The 14313-nt window shown below is 40.7% G+C and overlaps 6 protein-coding genes across 6 annotated transcripts; 3 read left to right on the forward strand and 3 right to left on the reverse strand.

Moving 5' to 3' along the window:
- The first annotated feature begins 102 nt into the window (after nucleotides 1–102).
- On the forward strand, nucleotides 103–1810 carry LOC120012100 (late embryogenesis abundant protein 1-like). Its single transcript, XM_038863363.1, has 3 exons — nucleotides 103–421; nucleotides 542–664; nucleotides 764–1810. The coding sequence occupies exons 1-3, from the start codon at nucleotides 368–370 to the stop codon at nucleotides 872–874; spliced, it is 288 nt and encodes a 95-aa protein (XP_038719291.1). The 5' UTR covers nucleotides 103–367; the 3' UTR covers nucleotides 875–1810.
- A 140-nt stretch (nucleotides 1811–1950) lies between these two features.
- On the forward strand, nucleotides 1951–4814 carry LOC120012098 (surfeit locus protein 6 homolog). Its single transcript, XM_038863361.1, has 2 exons — nucleotides 1951–2093; nucleotides 3589–4814. Exon 2 carries the CDS (start codon nucleotides 3589–3591, stop codon nucleotides 4627–4629), a length of 1041 nt encoding a protein of 346 aa, XP_038719289.1. The 5' UTR covers nucleotides 1951–2093; the 3' UTR covers nucleotides 4630–4814.
- Nucleotides 4815–5017: 203 nt separating this feature from the next.
- Nucleotides 5018–6249, reverse strand: LOC120012099 (membrane protein PM19L). Its single transcript, XM_038863362.1, has 3 exons — nucleotides 6054–6249; nucleotides 5621–5798; nucleotides 5018–5546 (listed from the first exon to the last, which is right to left on the reverse strand). Exons 1-3 carry the CDS (start codon nucleotides 6181–6183, stop codon nucleotides 5309–5311), a joined length of 546 nt encoding a protein of 181 aa, XP_038719290.1. The 5' UTR covers nucleotides 6184–6249; the 3' UTR covers nucleotides 5018–5308.
- Nucleotides 6250–7217: 968 nt separating this feature from the next.
- On the forward strand, nucleotides 7218–8130 carry LOC120012647. The gene is made up of 3 exons (XM_038864084.1): nucleotides 7218–7730; nucleotides 7822–7934; nucleotides 8066–8130. Exons 1-3 carry the CDS (start codon nucleotides 7303–7305, stop codon nucleotides 8128–8130), a joined length of 606 nt encoding a protein of 201 aa, XP_038720012.1. The 5' UTR covers nucleotides 7218–7302.
- Nucleotides 8131–9311: 1181 nt separating this feature from the next.
- LOC120013845 (auxin-responsive protein IAA13-like) lies at nucleotides 9312–11474 on the reverse strand. The gene is made up of 4 exons (XM_038865803.1): nucleotides 10735–11474; nucleotides 10093–10415; nucleotides 9809–9932; nucleotides 9312–9703 (listed from the first exon to the last, which is right to left on the reverse strand). Exons 1-4 carry the CDS (start codon nucleotides 11454–11456, stop codon nucleotides 9634–9636), a joined length of 1239 nt encoding a protein of 412 aa, XP_038721731.1. The 5' UTR covers nucleotides 11457–11474; the 3' UTR covers nucleotides 9312–9633.
- A 496-nt stretch (nucleotides 11475–11970) lies between these two features.
- LOC120013607 lies at nucleotides 11971–14210 on the reverse strand. Its single transcript, XM_038865478.1, has one exon. The coding sequence runs from the start codon at nucleotides 13952–13954 to the stop codon at nucleotides 12347–12349; it is 1608 nt and encodes a 535-aa protein (XP_038721406.1). The 5' UTR covers nucleotides 13955–14210; the 3' UTR covers nucleotides 11971–12346.
- Between the last annotated feature and the right edge of the window lie 103 nt (nucleotides 14211–14313).

Raw genomic sequence — 14313 nt, forward strand, 5'->3', positions numbered from 1 at the left:
ATTAAAATTGCAAAAATTTCTACCGCAATGGCTATTACCTAAATGGAAACTGACATTGCATTTCTTTACGTAGGGACCATAATTTTTTGGATTTGAAAGTCAAAATGATGGACACCTGGCTCATTTGTTCTCAAATACATTGCATTGCTTGACCAAGTATGTGATTCCCACCTCGGAAGCAGAATTACCCGCTCTCCCTGCAGTTCCTATTATGACTCGTTCAGAATTAGCAAAATTCTCTAGCTGTCACTCATAAACAAACCCAGAAACTAATATATATATATATAACCACTACCTTACAATCCCAACTAAGTAGAAACTACTGAAATCAATCTTTCCAAGCGTCAGAATTTGATTCAGAGAAAACATGTCCAACATGCAGCAAAGCTTCAGTGCAGGCCAAACCCAAGGCCAGACCCAGGTAATTTAGAGAAAAGCCTTTCAATCACTCCTTACTAATCCTAATTAATTTGTTAACATACTAATGAAGATTTTCAAAAACATTGGCATGTAATTAATTTAATTAATTAAAATGGGACAGGCCAGTGTGGAAGATTGGATGCAGTCAGGTCAGAACACAGGGAACAGGACATCCAGTGCTGCCCAATCTGCAGGGGACTCTGCCAAACAAGGAACAGACCAGGCCACTGGTTTTCTCCAGCAGGTACATATACATATACATACATACATATATATATACACGTACATGTTGGTGATTTTTTTATTAAAATGTAATGACTAGATCTTCAAATGATCCTTATAGACAGGGGAGCAAGTGAAGAGCATGGCACAAGGTGCAGTGGACGCTGTGAAGAACACACTTGGCACTGGTGACAGCAACAACAACAACAACAACAACAGCAGGAAATCATAAGACCAAACCCTCCCTCCCCAATTGATGAAAGGGATAATGCTGCTTCCATTAGTAGTTTTGAATTAAGTTTGCTGGTTTGAGATTTCTCTGTTCAGAGATCTTCTATAAGCATGAGTTTAAGATGTAATAAGGTGTCTTCCATTTCTTTTTTGTTTTTCTGTTTTTTTTGGGAGCAAAAGATGTAATAAAAATTAACAATAATGAAAATGAGATGATGCAGCTAATGTTCTCTACTTCTTCTGTCCATGAAGCAAATAATTTTCTTACATGATCTGGTGGATCTTGTGTTTCTTCTTGTCTTTAAATGAAAATTTTCTTATTCTAATTGAGACAGAGTAAAATTTCAACACAGTTGAACAAATACAATTGTTGGGGTCTAGTGCAGGGGAAACCACACAAAAGTATAGTATCACAAGGAACAATATCAGAATACACACAATCGGGACAAAGGTAGAATTATCTACAAGCAATAACCACGAGTATAATGGAAGTAAATAAGCAAGTAGCGAAGAGGAGCACACGAGATTTACGTGATTCGTCTATACCAAGCCTATGTCCACGAGATTGCGCGTGTATTCCATTAGTTGAAGAAAATCGAGCCTTTTGGACAACCTCCAAGATTGCTCAACCCAGCTTTGATCTCCCCTCTCAAAAATCTAACAAAAAATCACACTCTTGTTCACTCAATAATAAACCTCACAATTCACAAAGCTCTCTCCACTATGTTTTTCGTCTCTCTCGACCTAGAAAGAAAACCCTCAAAACATGTGTTACAAGTGAAATCCCGGAAGAAACTTAGGTAGCTGACTGGGTGCCTGCTATCCGGACAGAAAATGGAGCATGTCGGACAGCACATGTTCTGACTTTTCTGACTGCAGAGATACATGAAAGGAGCCTTCTGTCCGGACAGCACCTGAGATGATCGATCTCCTCAATAGCCCATACGTCTCCTTTACTATTGGGGCTTACCGCAAGGCTAGGGATGAGTTGTTGGGCTTAATTTTCGAATTGGATTAAGTTTTATAGATGGGCTTATTTAGAAAATGGGAGCCCATAAAATTTAGATCCCGTATTTGATACTTGATAGTCGAAGACGAGAATCGGCAATAAAACCCTAAATCCCAACCTGTCCTTTCTCGCTAAGACGACGATCTTCAGAATTCACAGAACTGCTTGGGCTTGACAGATAAGGTCACCCGTCCAACTCGCCGGTATTCAGGTCCTCTCTCTTTCCCTTTCTGTGGCCAAACTGTTGCATTCTTTTAATGGAAACGGTATTTGGCATCTTCTAGGGTTCTTATTCTGTTGTTTTTTTGTTTGGCTTCTTCTCAAATTTGATTCTATGTTTTGGCTCCTGGATGGTTACAATTCGCGGTTCTAGTGATTCTTATAGTTGAATGAGATTGATGCTATGTGATTCCCAAATTTCAAAGTTACAGATTATGTGTATTTTGGTAGCTTTTAGCTTTCTTAATCATATAGCCATGACTACTTGAATTGATTTAGGCACATTATGGTTTTTGAATAATCTGAATTTTCTTAGCTGGATCACATTTATAACAATAAGCCCGATTATACATATCAAATTGTTCAATTTGATGTATCTGAACTCTAGTTGGGTTTTTGAGTTTGAGGGGAAGTTGACAGTCGACGTCCCCAATGACAAACCAGATGGGTGACAGATTTTACGTAAGCTGCAGGCTGCAGCAACTGACTACTTATTTATCTATTTCCGCCTTGATTTCCTTTTGTGCGTTATAATGCATAGGCAGCATAGTTACATTATTCATTTATTCTCTAATGATTTTTTGATTTACAGTTTTTAATTAATGCGGCTTGCATCTCTTGCACCTCCTTGTACTTGACAACTCTGTGGTTGGGTGGGAAAACGAAAATTAAAAGTGTATTTACCAAATTTAATGTGCTGCTCATCTTTATTTATTTCAAATATTACGTAATCAATTAAATGTAATTATGTAAGGATTTTTTAGATTGATGATTATCAGTTCTACGATAAATGAATGTACTGACAATATTTAGATAGTTTCTAAACATTTAATTTACCTCTTAGTTATAAGCGTGCCACTTTCCCCTGATTGAGTTTCTTTTATAGTTCAATGTTTTTGAGCTAAAGTGTGTTCATTCGAGAATTCTATTGCTCTTACTGGATTGGAGCTTAAGTGTACTCTCTAGGTCATGGAAGTTTCTTGCTTTATAGGAAATGGAAATTTTAGGTCAACTGTAGAGTATAAACTAATGTTATCTCATATATAATATATAATATTAGTTTTTGCTGCTGCTTTTGTATGCCTAGGATTGGATTTTAATTAAGTTGAAATTGTTTGTGAATTGTCTTGTTTATGTTCTTGATGCTATGTTTGCCTAATATTGTGGTTGCTGTTATAAAAGCTTATGGCCTTTGAAGTTCGAACTTCGAAGAGTCTCCCAACTCCCCTCCCCCTTCCCCTTTTTCCCTTTTCTTTTGATACATTAACTGATCGTACGTGCACAGTGTCATTGTACTGTGTTTTAGATTTTATATCTCTACATTGTTATTTTTCTTTTCAAGGCTTCAAGCTAACTTTTTGTTACTCTACGTTCTTATTTCTTCGTTCACTGACCTCTTTCTGTTAAAAACTCAATGAAATATTTGCCTAGACTATTTACAGAAACAATTTTTTTTACACAGCTCTCTCAATTTTTTCTTGATGCAGATGGCGAGGAAAAAGCATATGACTGTTAGTGAATCTTCTCTGAATGTTGATCTGAAGTCTATCATCCATGAGAATTCCTTGTTCTTCGACAAGCTGGTTGAGCTTATACCTGCAAGGTTCTATCTGCCAACTGATGACAAAGACAAGCCATGGTTTGCAGGTCTTAGCAAGAATGAAAAGGCTTTGGCCAAGAAGGAATCAAGAGAGAACATCAAGAAGGCTAGAAGAGAACGACTTGACCCAGAGAAGTCTTCTGCCTCAACTCTTGATTTGCTAAAGCAAAACCTTGAAAAAGAGAAGTCAAAGGATGAGAATAATGAAGATGAAACTGAGATTAAACCTGTGACATCTGGTCTGGAAGATAATGATCGATCTGTGACATATGAAGAACTGCGGGAACGACTGCATCGCAAAATTGAAGAGCTTCGAGGTGGTAGAAATAGTGGAAGCTCTGATGGAAAAAAGAGGAAAAATGAGACCAAAGATATTCGGCAAAGTAAACGGAAAAGGGACTCTGGGTCTGATGAAAAGAAGCCTACAACTAGTGTCTCAGAGGACAAAATGGAAAAGGATGTGGATGAAGCTGCAAAGGAACTCACATTTAGCCGTATTAAACTTGGAAATGAAGAAGAGCATGGAAGAAAGAAGAAGAAATTTTCCAAGCTGAAGAAACTTGAAAAGGCGAAAAGCCTAGAAGCAGCAAAGATGGATCCAGAAAAGGGTGAGATCGTCTCAAAGAAGCATGCGTGGAAAGCAGCTACGAGCAGAGCTGCTGGAATCAAGATTCACGATGATCCAAAACTATTGAAACAGAGCATTAAGAAGGAGAAAAAGAAGCATCAGAAGAATGTTGGGAAGTGGAAAGAAAGAGTTGAAACCACTGAGAAGTTGAAAGCAGAGAAACAGAAAAAGAGATCACACAATATTTCTGAGAGGATTCAGGAGAAGAAAATGCGGCGGATTGCAAAGAGGGAGAAAAAGCTCATGCGGCCAGGATTTGAAGGCCGCAAGGAAGGTTTCATCAATGCAAGTTCAAACTAAAGGTCCCATTTTATATGTTTGTGTTGACCTCTTGGTTTTTGCCTAATGGCCTCATGTTGTTTCCTCAGCTTTCAATTAATGTCCTTAAGAATTATGACTCTTGAAATGCTTCCATCTTTTATCCTTCTTCTTGCCAATTAGTGTTTTAGCTGCCATTGCAAATCGACTTTGTAGAAGTTTTGGTAGTATTTGTTAGTAGAGGAAGTGATTTTGTATCATATATTCTCTCTGTTACTGACACACTCCTGCAGTTTGATGCTTTTGAGTTTTAACCCTTGTAGAAAATCTTTGGAAACCAATATAGATTACCAAGGCTAGGAAATCATTGGAAAACAGCCGACTAGAAGTAGTTCTCGGTGGCAATTTTTGGCAGTTCATTGTTTGGATTCAATCTCTCTTTTTGCTTGCTTTTAGATTCCTGTCAGTGACAAATGGTTCTCTGATATGATCATGTTGCTATTTTTCTCTTAATAGTGAAGTGTGAGAGCCATACTTACCAGAACATTACACTTATGATTGATTTGGCTCTTTACAACATATCTAAAAGAGTCCACCTCTACTTACATGACACCATTGAGTGGACTGAACACACAGATCAACAGCAAACCTCAAGAGATGATAATGAGGAAATTAAGAAACTTAAATATAGTTGATACATAATATTATCTATCTACTTGATTCAAACACTAGAGCCAGTCACTGGAACCCCAGTACCCTTATGTGCAGGATCTGTACTGGTCATTGCCACTCCGTAGTCGGTGTCTCCATATCCTGGACCATATCTGCTACTGAACAACCCGGCATGAATCAACAGAACATAGAGAAGTTCAGTGAATGCGAGTATTATTACAAATGCCTCTACCACCTTCAGTCTCCACCCTCTGTACCCGCCTATGCTAATCTCCTTACATGCCAACCTACCACCAACAACAAAACTACTTAGTCCAGTCTTATTTAGTAGAATTAATGGTGCAAGAGTGGGAAAAGTTACCCAAAAGCCAGTGCTGTTAGTGCCCAAGCTATCAGAGAAGATGATCCTGCAGCTGCTAGACTATCATTCCTCCATGCCCTGATGTGGTTTCCACCTGCAAGCTTGGACACTATCCCAACAACAGCTGCCAGCAGTGTGAAGATCAAGAAAAAAAATGTTGCAGCATTTCCTCCAAAACCTAAATATTCAATGGACAAAACATCAACTGTCAATTGCAGTTAATCTTCAGTGTTGTGTTTGTGCAAGTCATGTACAATTAATAATAAAAAATGATAAACATCCCAAAAATGATAAACATCCCAACAATTGGTATTTCAATTATTCCAACTGCTGAGTTCGACGCAACGCAACAAATCCAAGACTCAGCAATTGAGATCCCTAGCATTACCATTACTGATTAATAATTGAGAAAAAGAAAAGGAAGAAAACTTACTTGGGTGGTTAGTTTGGCCATTGATGAACCTGTTGAGACACCAACTAGCAAAACCCAACACAATAAGATACATGATTAAATTCAGAAACATCAGTGGAGCTGCTACATTCCTTCCTACCGTTTGAGCCATATTGCTTCAACAAGAACCACCAAAAAGTCTCTAAAATGCCTACTTTCTTGCTAATAAGCTTGTCAAGGCCAAAGGTTGGAAGTAGTGGAAGGTCTATATAGAGGAGCTTGGGGTTATAAAGATTGAAGAAGAGATACGTGTAAGGCAATGTGGCTCTGTATGTGGAGTTAAGGGTACAGGTGGTAGGACACTTGTCAACATGGTTGGTCTTATGTGTTGCCCATGTAAACACCCCCCCCCTTCCTTTGTTTTGGAATCTTCATGTCTTTAGATATTATGCATGTAAACGGTGCGTATATATCCGCATTGAATATGGCTGTAGCTTTGAAGCTTTAAATATGATATTTTTGGGTTAAATAATTTCTTTTTGTGTCCGAAACAAGATTAAACTCACAAAATTACATCCGATTTATTAGTTGGAGTAATAAGAATGATGTGTATTAATATCATCTTAATCATCAGCATTCAAGTACCTATCTTTTCTTTAAAAAAAAAAAAAAACTTGGGCTAAGCTTGGAGCACTGGGCCTCAAAATTTTACCTAGTCCATCTGTCTTTGGGCCTATTGGGCTTACTCTGATCATAGTATAGAAACTCCGGTGTCTGGTCATAGAGAAGACGGATCTTAATCTTGCAGGGGTGCCCTTGCTTGAGGTTGTTTCTGAACCTGACATGAGAACAGGCATCGAAGGCTCGAAGCTGCAGAATATGCAGCGGAATTACAGAGCTTCTAAACTCGAGCCACCAACCCAGCCTCCGCTCCATGCTACCAATTATGGTTAGAACTGAGCATTGACCAAGTCTAATGGATGCAACTCCCCGGATATACACCTCCCAAGTATAGCATAAGACAACAAAGCCCTGATTTTTCCCTCTAAATTTGGCACAAATCCACAAAAGCCTGCAACCTGTGAATCACAAAGCCAGAGCTAACAATTTGTTATAGTAGTTGTGCCTAAAAGATATACACAAGAAAACACCAGAGATGGCCACCTCATATTGCTTGCCATCTTTGGTACTACCTCATATGTCCAAACCTCTTCTCTTGGTGGGTGGCTTTTGGACGTGGTGGATGCCTGGATGGTGGTGGCCGTTACTGGTCTAAGCCATAGTTGTACCAATGGAAGGTGGGAAGCCGCCGGCAAGGAAGGTAATGGTGGTGGCAGACCCTACCCGGGAGTCCGCCGGTGCGCTCCAATATGCACTCTCTCATGTGGTGGTGGAACATGATGAGCTTATTCTCATCCATGTTGAGAACCCAAATTCATGGAGGAATACATTTTCAACTTTCTTAAGAAGACCAAGCCTCTCTTCCAACTCCGCCGGCATGTCCTCGGATGGCGGCGGAGGTGGTGGCTGCGAGGTAGATTTTCTTGAAGAAATGAAGAATATATGCCAGATTGCTCAGCCTAAAATACGTTTGAGTGTTGAGAGGGTGCTAATGGAAGGCAAGGACAAACCCAATCTCATTCTTGATAAAAGCAAATCACTTGGAATTGATCTTCTTATTACGGGGCAGCGACGGAGTTTCTCTTCTGCAATTTTAGGGTGAGTTCGAGAATTCTAACTGAAACAAGACACAGGAAATTAGCTTCAAATCCTAACCCTTAATTGTGTTTCTATCTGTGTTGAATTGCAGAAGAAGGTCTAGGGGATCTCTTAGAGGAACAAAGGCTATAGACACAGCAGAGTATCTCATTGAGAACAGCAAATGCACTTGTGTTGGAGTGCAGAAGAAGGGCCAAAATGCAGGTTATCTTCTCAACACCAAGACACAAAAGAATTTCTGGCTCCTGGCTTGAGTAGTTTCTTTCATCCATTGATCAGGAAAAAAAAAATCAATGTGCTTCATGATAATCTCTGAATTCCATAGGCTCTCAAAGGTTACATGACTGATCTCTTCTTCGTCGAGAAGATGGATGCATCACCAGGTTTAGGGAACTTCTGATTGAATTCCTTATGTATGGCTCTCTTCACCTTAATGCATAAATGTAAATATATGGAGCAATTCATTCCCATAACCAACTATGAAGGGGAGATGGAAGTAGACACTTTTTTCATTTAGTCATCACAATTTTTTCACTTCAGAGATTCTAATACTTCACACCATACAAGTCCCAATCCATTTTCACCATACACAGACCCAACAGGGACTTCATAATATCTCTGCTTTGGTAGCATAGTGGTACAAGAATTCTTTAGATTATGTTGAAATTTCCGGCCCAAACACATTTGAAGATATTGTTCGCGCCGCTTTGGGTCACAGATTCACAGGAATTTGTATTTCATGGCGGTCATCATTGGTTCTTAGGCAAAAAAAAAACCCGTCCACAATATGAAAGGAGTGAGACTTTATTTATAAACCACTCGATTGTGTTATTTGATTACTTTTCCTCTTACACCCCATTAAAGGAGCAAAACCCTTCCAGGTGTTTTTGGTGCCATCAATACTTTTCCATATTGGGCTCTCTGCGGCATGAGTAGGACAAGGTTTGGAACAAAAGTGAAAAGCAAGAATGGGCTTTTAATGGTGTAATCCTTCATAAGAGTAAGCTTTCTTCTGCTTTCCAAGATATGATGTGGAAACCATAACAAAGACAAACATGAGAAGAGATGAAAGAAAGTAAGTTAAACAGGACTAAGCGTGAGCTGTTTCTAATGATTTGATTAATAGAACACAGTTGTGAGTTGTCCCTCAATCAAATTAAAAGCAAGTCATTATGCTTCCTGGGTCTCCACCACCACCATTATCCATTATGAATGAGCAATATATAGAGTCAAAATCACCATGATCACCATACTTGTTGAACACCACCATGTCTGCATCTCTCAAGGTTTGCAAATGATGTTGTTTAGTCACATTCTAGTGACTAAAATCCATGGCTAATATTGTTGTAATTTAGTCACATTGCAGACTGTTCAGATACTTTTTACGAGATCGAATCAGCGGCAGAACAAACATTAATCAAATTTGATCAAGCAGAGGCACTCAAAAAATTCTGAAGAAGCCATACAAACACTTTTTCTATAACAAACAAAATCTCAGTCCGTTGGATTGCAAGCTTGAAAAAACTTAGCAATCTACATATAACTACTTCTCATATATATTTACAGTATGAGAAAGCACAATGTAGTCAAGTGCACAGCAGGATATAAAGAAATCGAAAACTACAATGAATATCATCACCTAAGAGACCAAAAAAGGCATTGAGAACTGGAGGATGGTTGGCAACGACGCTTTGCAAAATGCTTCGACTTGTCAATTTTTCTACTTGTGTGTGTCAAACTGTGGATTCTTTTGTATTTAATCTCATCAGATTGTGTAAGGGCCAGCTTTGATGCTAAACAGGCTTGCTTCTTTCCTTCCCATGTTCAAATCTCGGAGCTGCAATTACACAGTCGAAGAACGCCAGAGTACTAAAAGCTCATTTTAAGAGTCATCATTGTACATTTACATACAAAGCCTGTTACCCTCAGAAGTCCTGATGATTCGGAGCCTTTTGACTGAACTGTAGAACATCCTAAATACATACAAAGAAGAGAGGGAAAGAAAAGTTACAAGATCAGATAAATCGACTTGGAAATAAATAATGAGTTCTTAATACTTCAAGAAAGCAGATTCACACCCCCATGGAACGTCTCCCACAAGCATCCAGTCTCCCTCCTTATCTTCATAAGTGACCACAAATCCACATGATCCATCCAAGAGCTTGGAGGACTTTTTTGCTTGTTCCTTCTCTCCACCAGATCCTTCATACAAGGAACACAGTGAGTTATACTTATAACAAATTATTTGTATTCACTATGACTTGCATACCATACTAACTATTCGAATTGAGAAAACGAAACTCGCTAAATATGATCTTAAATCCCTGAAGATCAAGATACTTAAGAAGGCAAACAAACTCACCGACGGAATTGAGGGTTGAGTTGGACCTAAAAAACATGTCCTCCAAGGTACGGGCTAAGGTTTCGTAGCAAGCATGAGCATTCAAATCCACCTTCCTTCCTATAGGAACGCCATCCATATTCACCTTAACAAATCCAAGATGCCGGTTTTGGCTTGCAATATTGGTGTTGTTGCCATTGCATATTTTCTTCTTTGAAGCATCTTTGGATTTGTGATCTTTTACATCAACCGCGGACTTGTCCTCTTCTGCTTTTAGGGCCTTTGTTTGGTTCACCAAGCTGTTCATCCTGTGAACACCTATAGGTGGCCATCCCACAACTTGGCTGCTCCAACAAAGTGAATTTTTACGATTAGTATTTCAGCCATCAGAGGAAAACAGGTATTAGAAACCGGAAACTCGGACAGAATATTCAGCTTTAAACTCACTCAAAAGCAGGCGAACCATTGAACACAAAAATAAAAATCAAAAAGACCCAGGAACATAGATTAGACTAGCAAAAATAGTTATCTCCTCTCTGTCAACTTGCTCAACAAATAGTATTTCTCCAAGTACTAACATGGAAATTGAAGTAAAGAAATAGAAAACAAGGATTATTTAGTGATTTTGATACTCTTGGCAATGGATTGTATCAGTAATCAAACCTGCCACCAGGAGGAGATCCACCCTCTTGAGGAGAAGAGTCAGCAGCTCTCTTTGTCCCAGAAACAGCAACACCAGAGGAAGCAGAAGCATTAGCTCCTCTGTGAGCATGAGAAAGCACTGAAGGGAAATCCTTGGCAGTCAAGATTCTACCACATTCACCCCATGCACTAGCCTTACCCTTCCCACCACCACCACCACCATTACAATCACCAACACCAAGGCTCAGGCCCAAACCCAACTCAATCTCACTCTCAGCTGGGTATGAAGTTGCCTCCACATACTGATCTTGCTCCACCACTTCCACTTTTGACACTGTGGACTCATTTGAGGAGCCCCCAGAAGAACCACCAGCACCACCACTAAGTAAACCAAGAGCAGCACCTTCCATTAGACCAGACAAGAAAATGATAGCAAATGGACTCAAGAAAAGATCTTTAAAGCTCAAGAAATTGAGAGAGAAGTCAAGTGAGTGCAAGAATTTGGGGGAAATGGAGAGGAAGAGAAGAAATAAGAGAGAGCACAGTGTGAGTGGGAAAGGGAGGGAAGAAGGAGGGAGCCATGGAGGGGTTGGTGTTGAAGACAGTGATGATGATGGGTCCTTGTGTCTGCTAGTGCGCCTAGCACTTATATCAAAAACATTTCTTGACATGATCATAACCCCTTTGCACTCTCCATCTCTCTGTTTGTAGTAAAAATCAGGTGTTTTTAAGAGTCTGGTCATAAGTCAGAACTCAAGGTGTTACATGAGACTCTCTTTCTTTTCTGTCCCTTCTGCACTTTGTTTCTTGTCAGAACATCACAGCCTGTGTTAGTTTGTCTCTGCTATTTCCTTTTTCTTATAAAATTCAAAAACTTCTGTACTCTGGTTAATGATGGGTGTTTTTTTTTTTTTGAACATGCAGAGTAATAGTTAAAGCAAAGATTTGACGATTATTCATTTACTCATTAATACTCGTGACTTAGTTGAAAATGTAGTGACCAAAAATTGGTCTAGCCCATTTCTGAAGTCAACATAAAGTCCAGTCTGCACATTCGATCGAAACAACTTAGAGAACCAATGTTGTTTTGATCGAATGTGAGGCTCTAAGAACAGAATTTGCGAGCTGCCGTTGATAGAGCAACAATTCGTTCCATACAATCTCTTGAGCAATGCACGCTAGAAGGAGCCTCCAATCAACATGGTCGCCTTCATTGGCCTTCTAGGATGGGGATTGTCGGAAAACTATTTAGCTAAATTTATACGAGAGAAACCCCTTGGCCTACTGGCAGATGGGTGTTGTTATATATGCAGAATTGCTATTTTTTTTGGCAAAAAATAATTTTACAAAAGTGGGACAGAAGCAAAAAAAAAAGGGAGAAAAAGAGAACGGTAGAATGGCTCAACCGATTAGGATTCGCTACTCTTCACGCCTTGTGCGTAAGCTGTTATCATGCGCACTTGGCCTCTAAATCCAAACCTCAATCCATTCACAAACCTCTTATCTAATTGCACCCGGCGCATTCTAACAAAATCAGTCAGTTAACTTCCTTGAACTCCCTTACTTGTCACAACCGGGCCATGGACCAATTTCAGTTACCCGACCCAAGAAGTAAAATGGGGATTGAATCATTTCAGACGAAGCTCACATCCTCAACTGAGGCGCTCCGGCGCAACCGTCCACTCTTCTTTTTCGTGGAACCGGACCCACCCGACCCGCACACGATGGAGCATTCAATTCCACAAATGTTACTGAAGCATGAAAACAATCCTCCGTCAACAGTGCGCCTCCTGTTATGCTTGCCGTGACTAGTACGAGTGCTGGCAGGGACGCTAGAGAGCTCACCGGTGTCGTATACGGGTGGAAGCTCGGCCCTCCATCGCTCCAACTTTGATTGGAGGCCCTCCACACTGCTTTCCAATTCTGATTCACTCAGCAGAGAGCTTTCCACTCTATCTATTCGGTTTTGCTGATCTTTCGCCAGTGCTGACGCCACCTCCGAAGGTGATGGACCCAATTCCGATTCGGTCAAAAACGGCCGACCCATGATTCTTTTCTTCGTGAGCTCGTGTTCCGGATCTTGGATTTTAGGAAATGGTTTATGAGGAGATCGAGAATTCAACCTGTTAATTTTCGGAGACATTTTCACCGCAAATCCGGGAGGCTTTGGAATTGGATTTCCACTTGAAAACTTCTGAACCGGGTCCGTTGGATGTGAGCCGTTCACGCTCGGGTATGGCTCTGAGTCGGCGATTCTGACGCTCTTTTGTCTCTTAATCGGGGTCGCCGCAGGCTGCAAGGCCTTGAGAACCGAATCGGGCTTACCCATTTTGGCCTTTTTACCTCCATCAGAGACACTGATAACGGAACTTGATTTCGAATTCCCCTTCTTGGTTTTTCTTTGTTTCATATCCAACTCGGTTTCTGATCCGCTAACCATCGAACTCGCCTTCCCCTTCTTCGATTTCCTCTGTTTCATATCAAACTCGGGTTCTGATCCGCTAACCATCGAACTCGCCTTCCCCTTGTTCGCAATCGCTTTTGCTTGTATTGTGACGACAACCGAGGAATCCATCATGGAACTTGTGTCACTTTTGGTGCGCCTGAGTTCTGGTTTAGAAATCAACGACCATAGCATATTCTGATGCGCATTGTTTTGATCGTGACTGGTTTGGCTTGCATTGTTTTGAGTCCCATGCTGATGAGAATGGACCGGATCATCCTCGCCCATCAAATGTCGGTAATCGACTGCCGAGGCATCCAATTGGGTGTACAAAGGCATGCTCCGCCTCGAACTGTCAAGGAGAGCAACACCAATGTTAAGAATCCCCTGTGGCCGTCCCGAGGGGCGGCGCACCTGTAGCGCCTCGAATCGCATGCCCACTTGCGGGTGGTGGCGGCGACGGTGGGTCGGCCTTGTTGGAGGTGGAAATAGGTTACCGACGATGACACGAACAGTCCCCACATGAACATTACGGAACCAATGGACAGCGTAGATTTCGATCATAACCGCAGATGTGTCGGAGCAAAGAAATTCGTCGTCCACACGAAAGACAAACTTGTCATTCCAAGTGGGGTTTTTGCGTCCGGCGGAATCAACCCTGGTAGAGAGCTTCCGGTCTGGGCGGACCCAGGCGACAGCGTAGGTCTTCATGTTGCGGGAGACAGGAGCAAGGTCTTGGGCAGAGATGATGTTGAGCTCCAAGAGTTGAAAGGGAGCCACATAAGTCATTGTCGGCATTCCGGCAAAAGAAGAAACCAACCCCCGTCCAAGTCCAGGACGACGAGGGAGGGTATTGCAGGAATTGGAATGAAGCAAAAGGAGCAGACAAGATTCGATTTGTGGATTTGCGTTGCTTCTGATTTTGTCTTGTGAAAGAGCGAAACCAATGGGGGGCAATACTCTGTTTTTGTGGACGTGGTTTTTGTTTCTCAGACTGCAAACTATTTTTGAAACCCATCACTTGAGACTATTTTGGGTTCTAATATAAGGCTAAAAATTACGACTTTTGCTCAAAACTTGTTAAAATTTGGACCCTTTAGATTTGGAAGATACAAAATCAACCATATTTGCGATCATTTAGTCTATGTTGTGTCCTT

This window comes from Tripterygium wilfordii, chromosome 13, assembly GCF_013401445.1.
Source record: "Tripterygium wilfordii isolate XIE 37 chromosome 13, ASM1340144v1, whole genome shotgun sequence".
Classification (NCBI taxonomy): Eukaryota; Viridiplantae; Streptophyta; class Magnoliopsida; order Celastrales; family Celastraceae; genus Tripterygium; species Tripterygium wilfordii.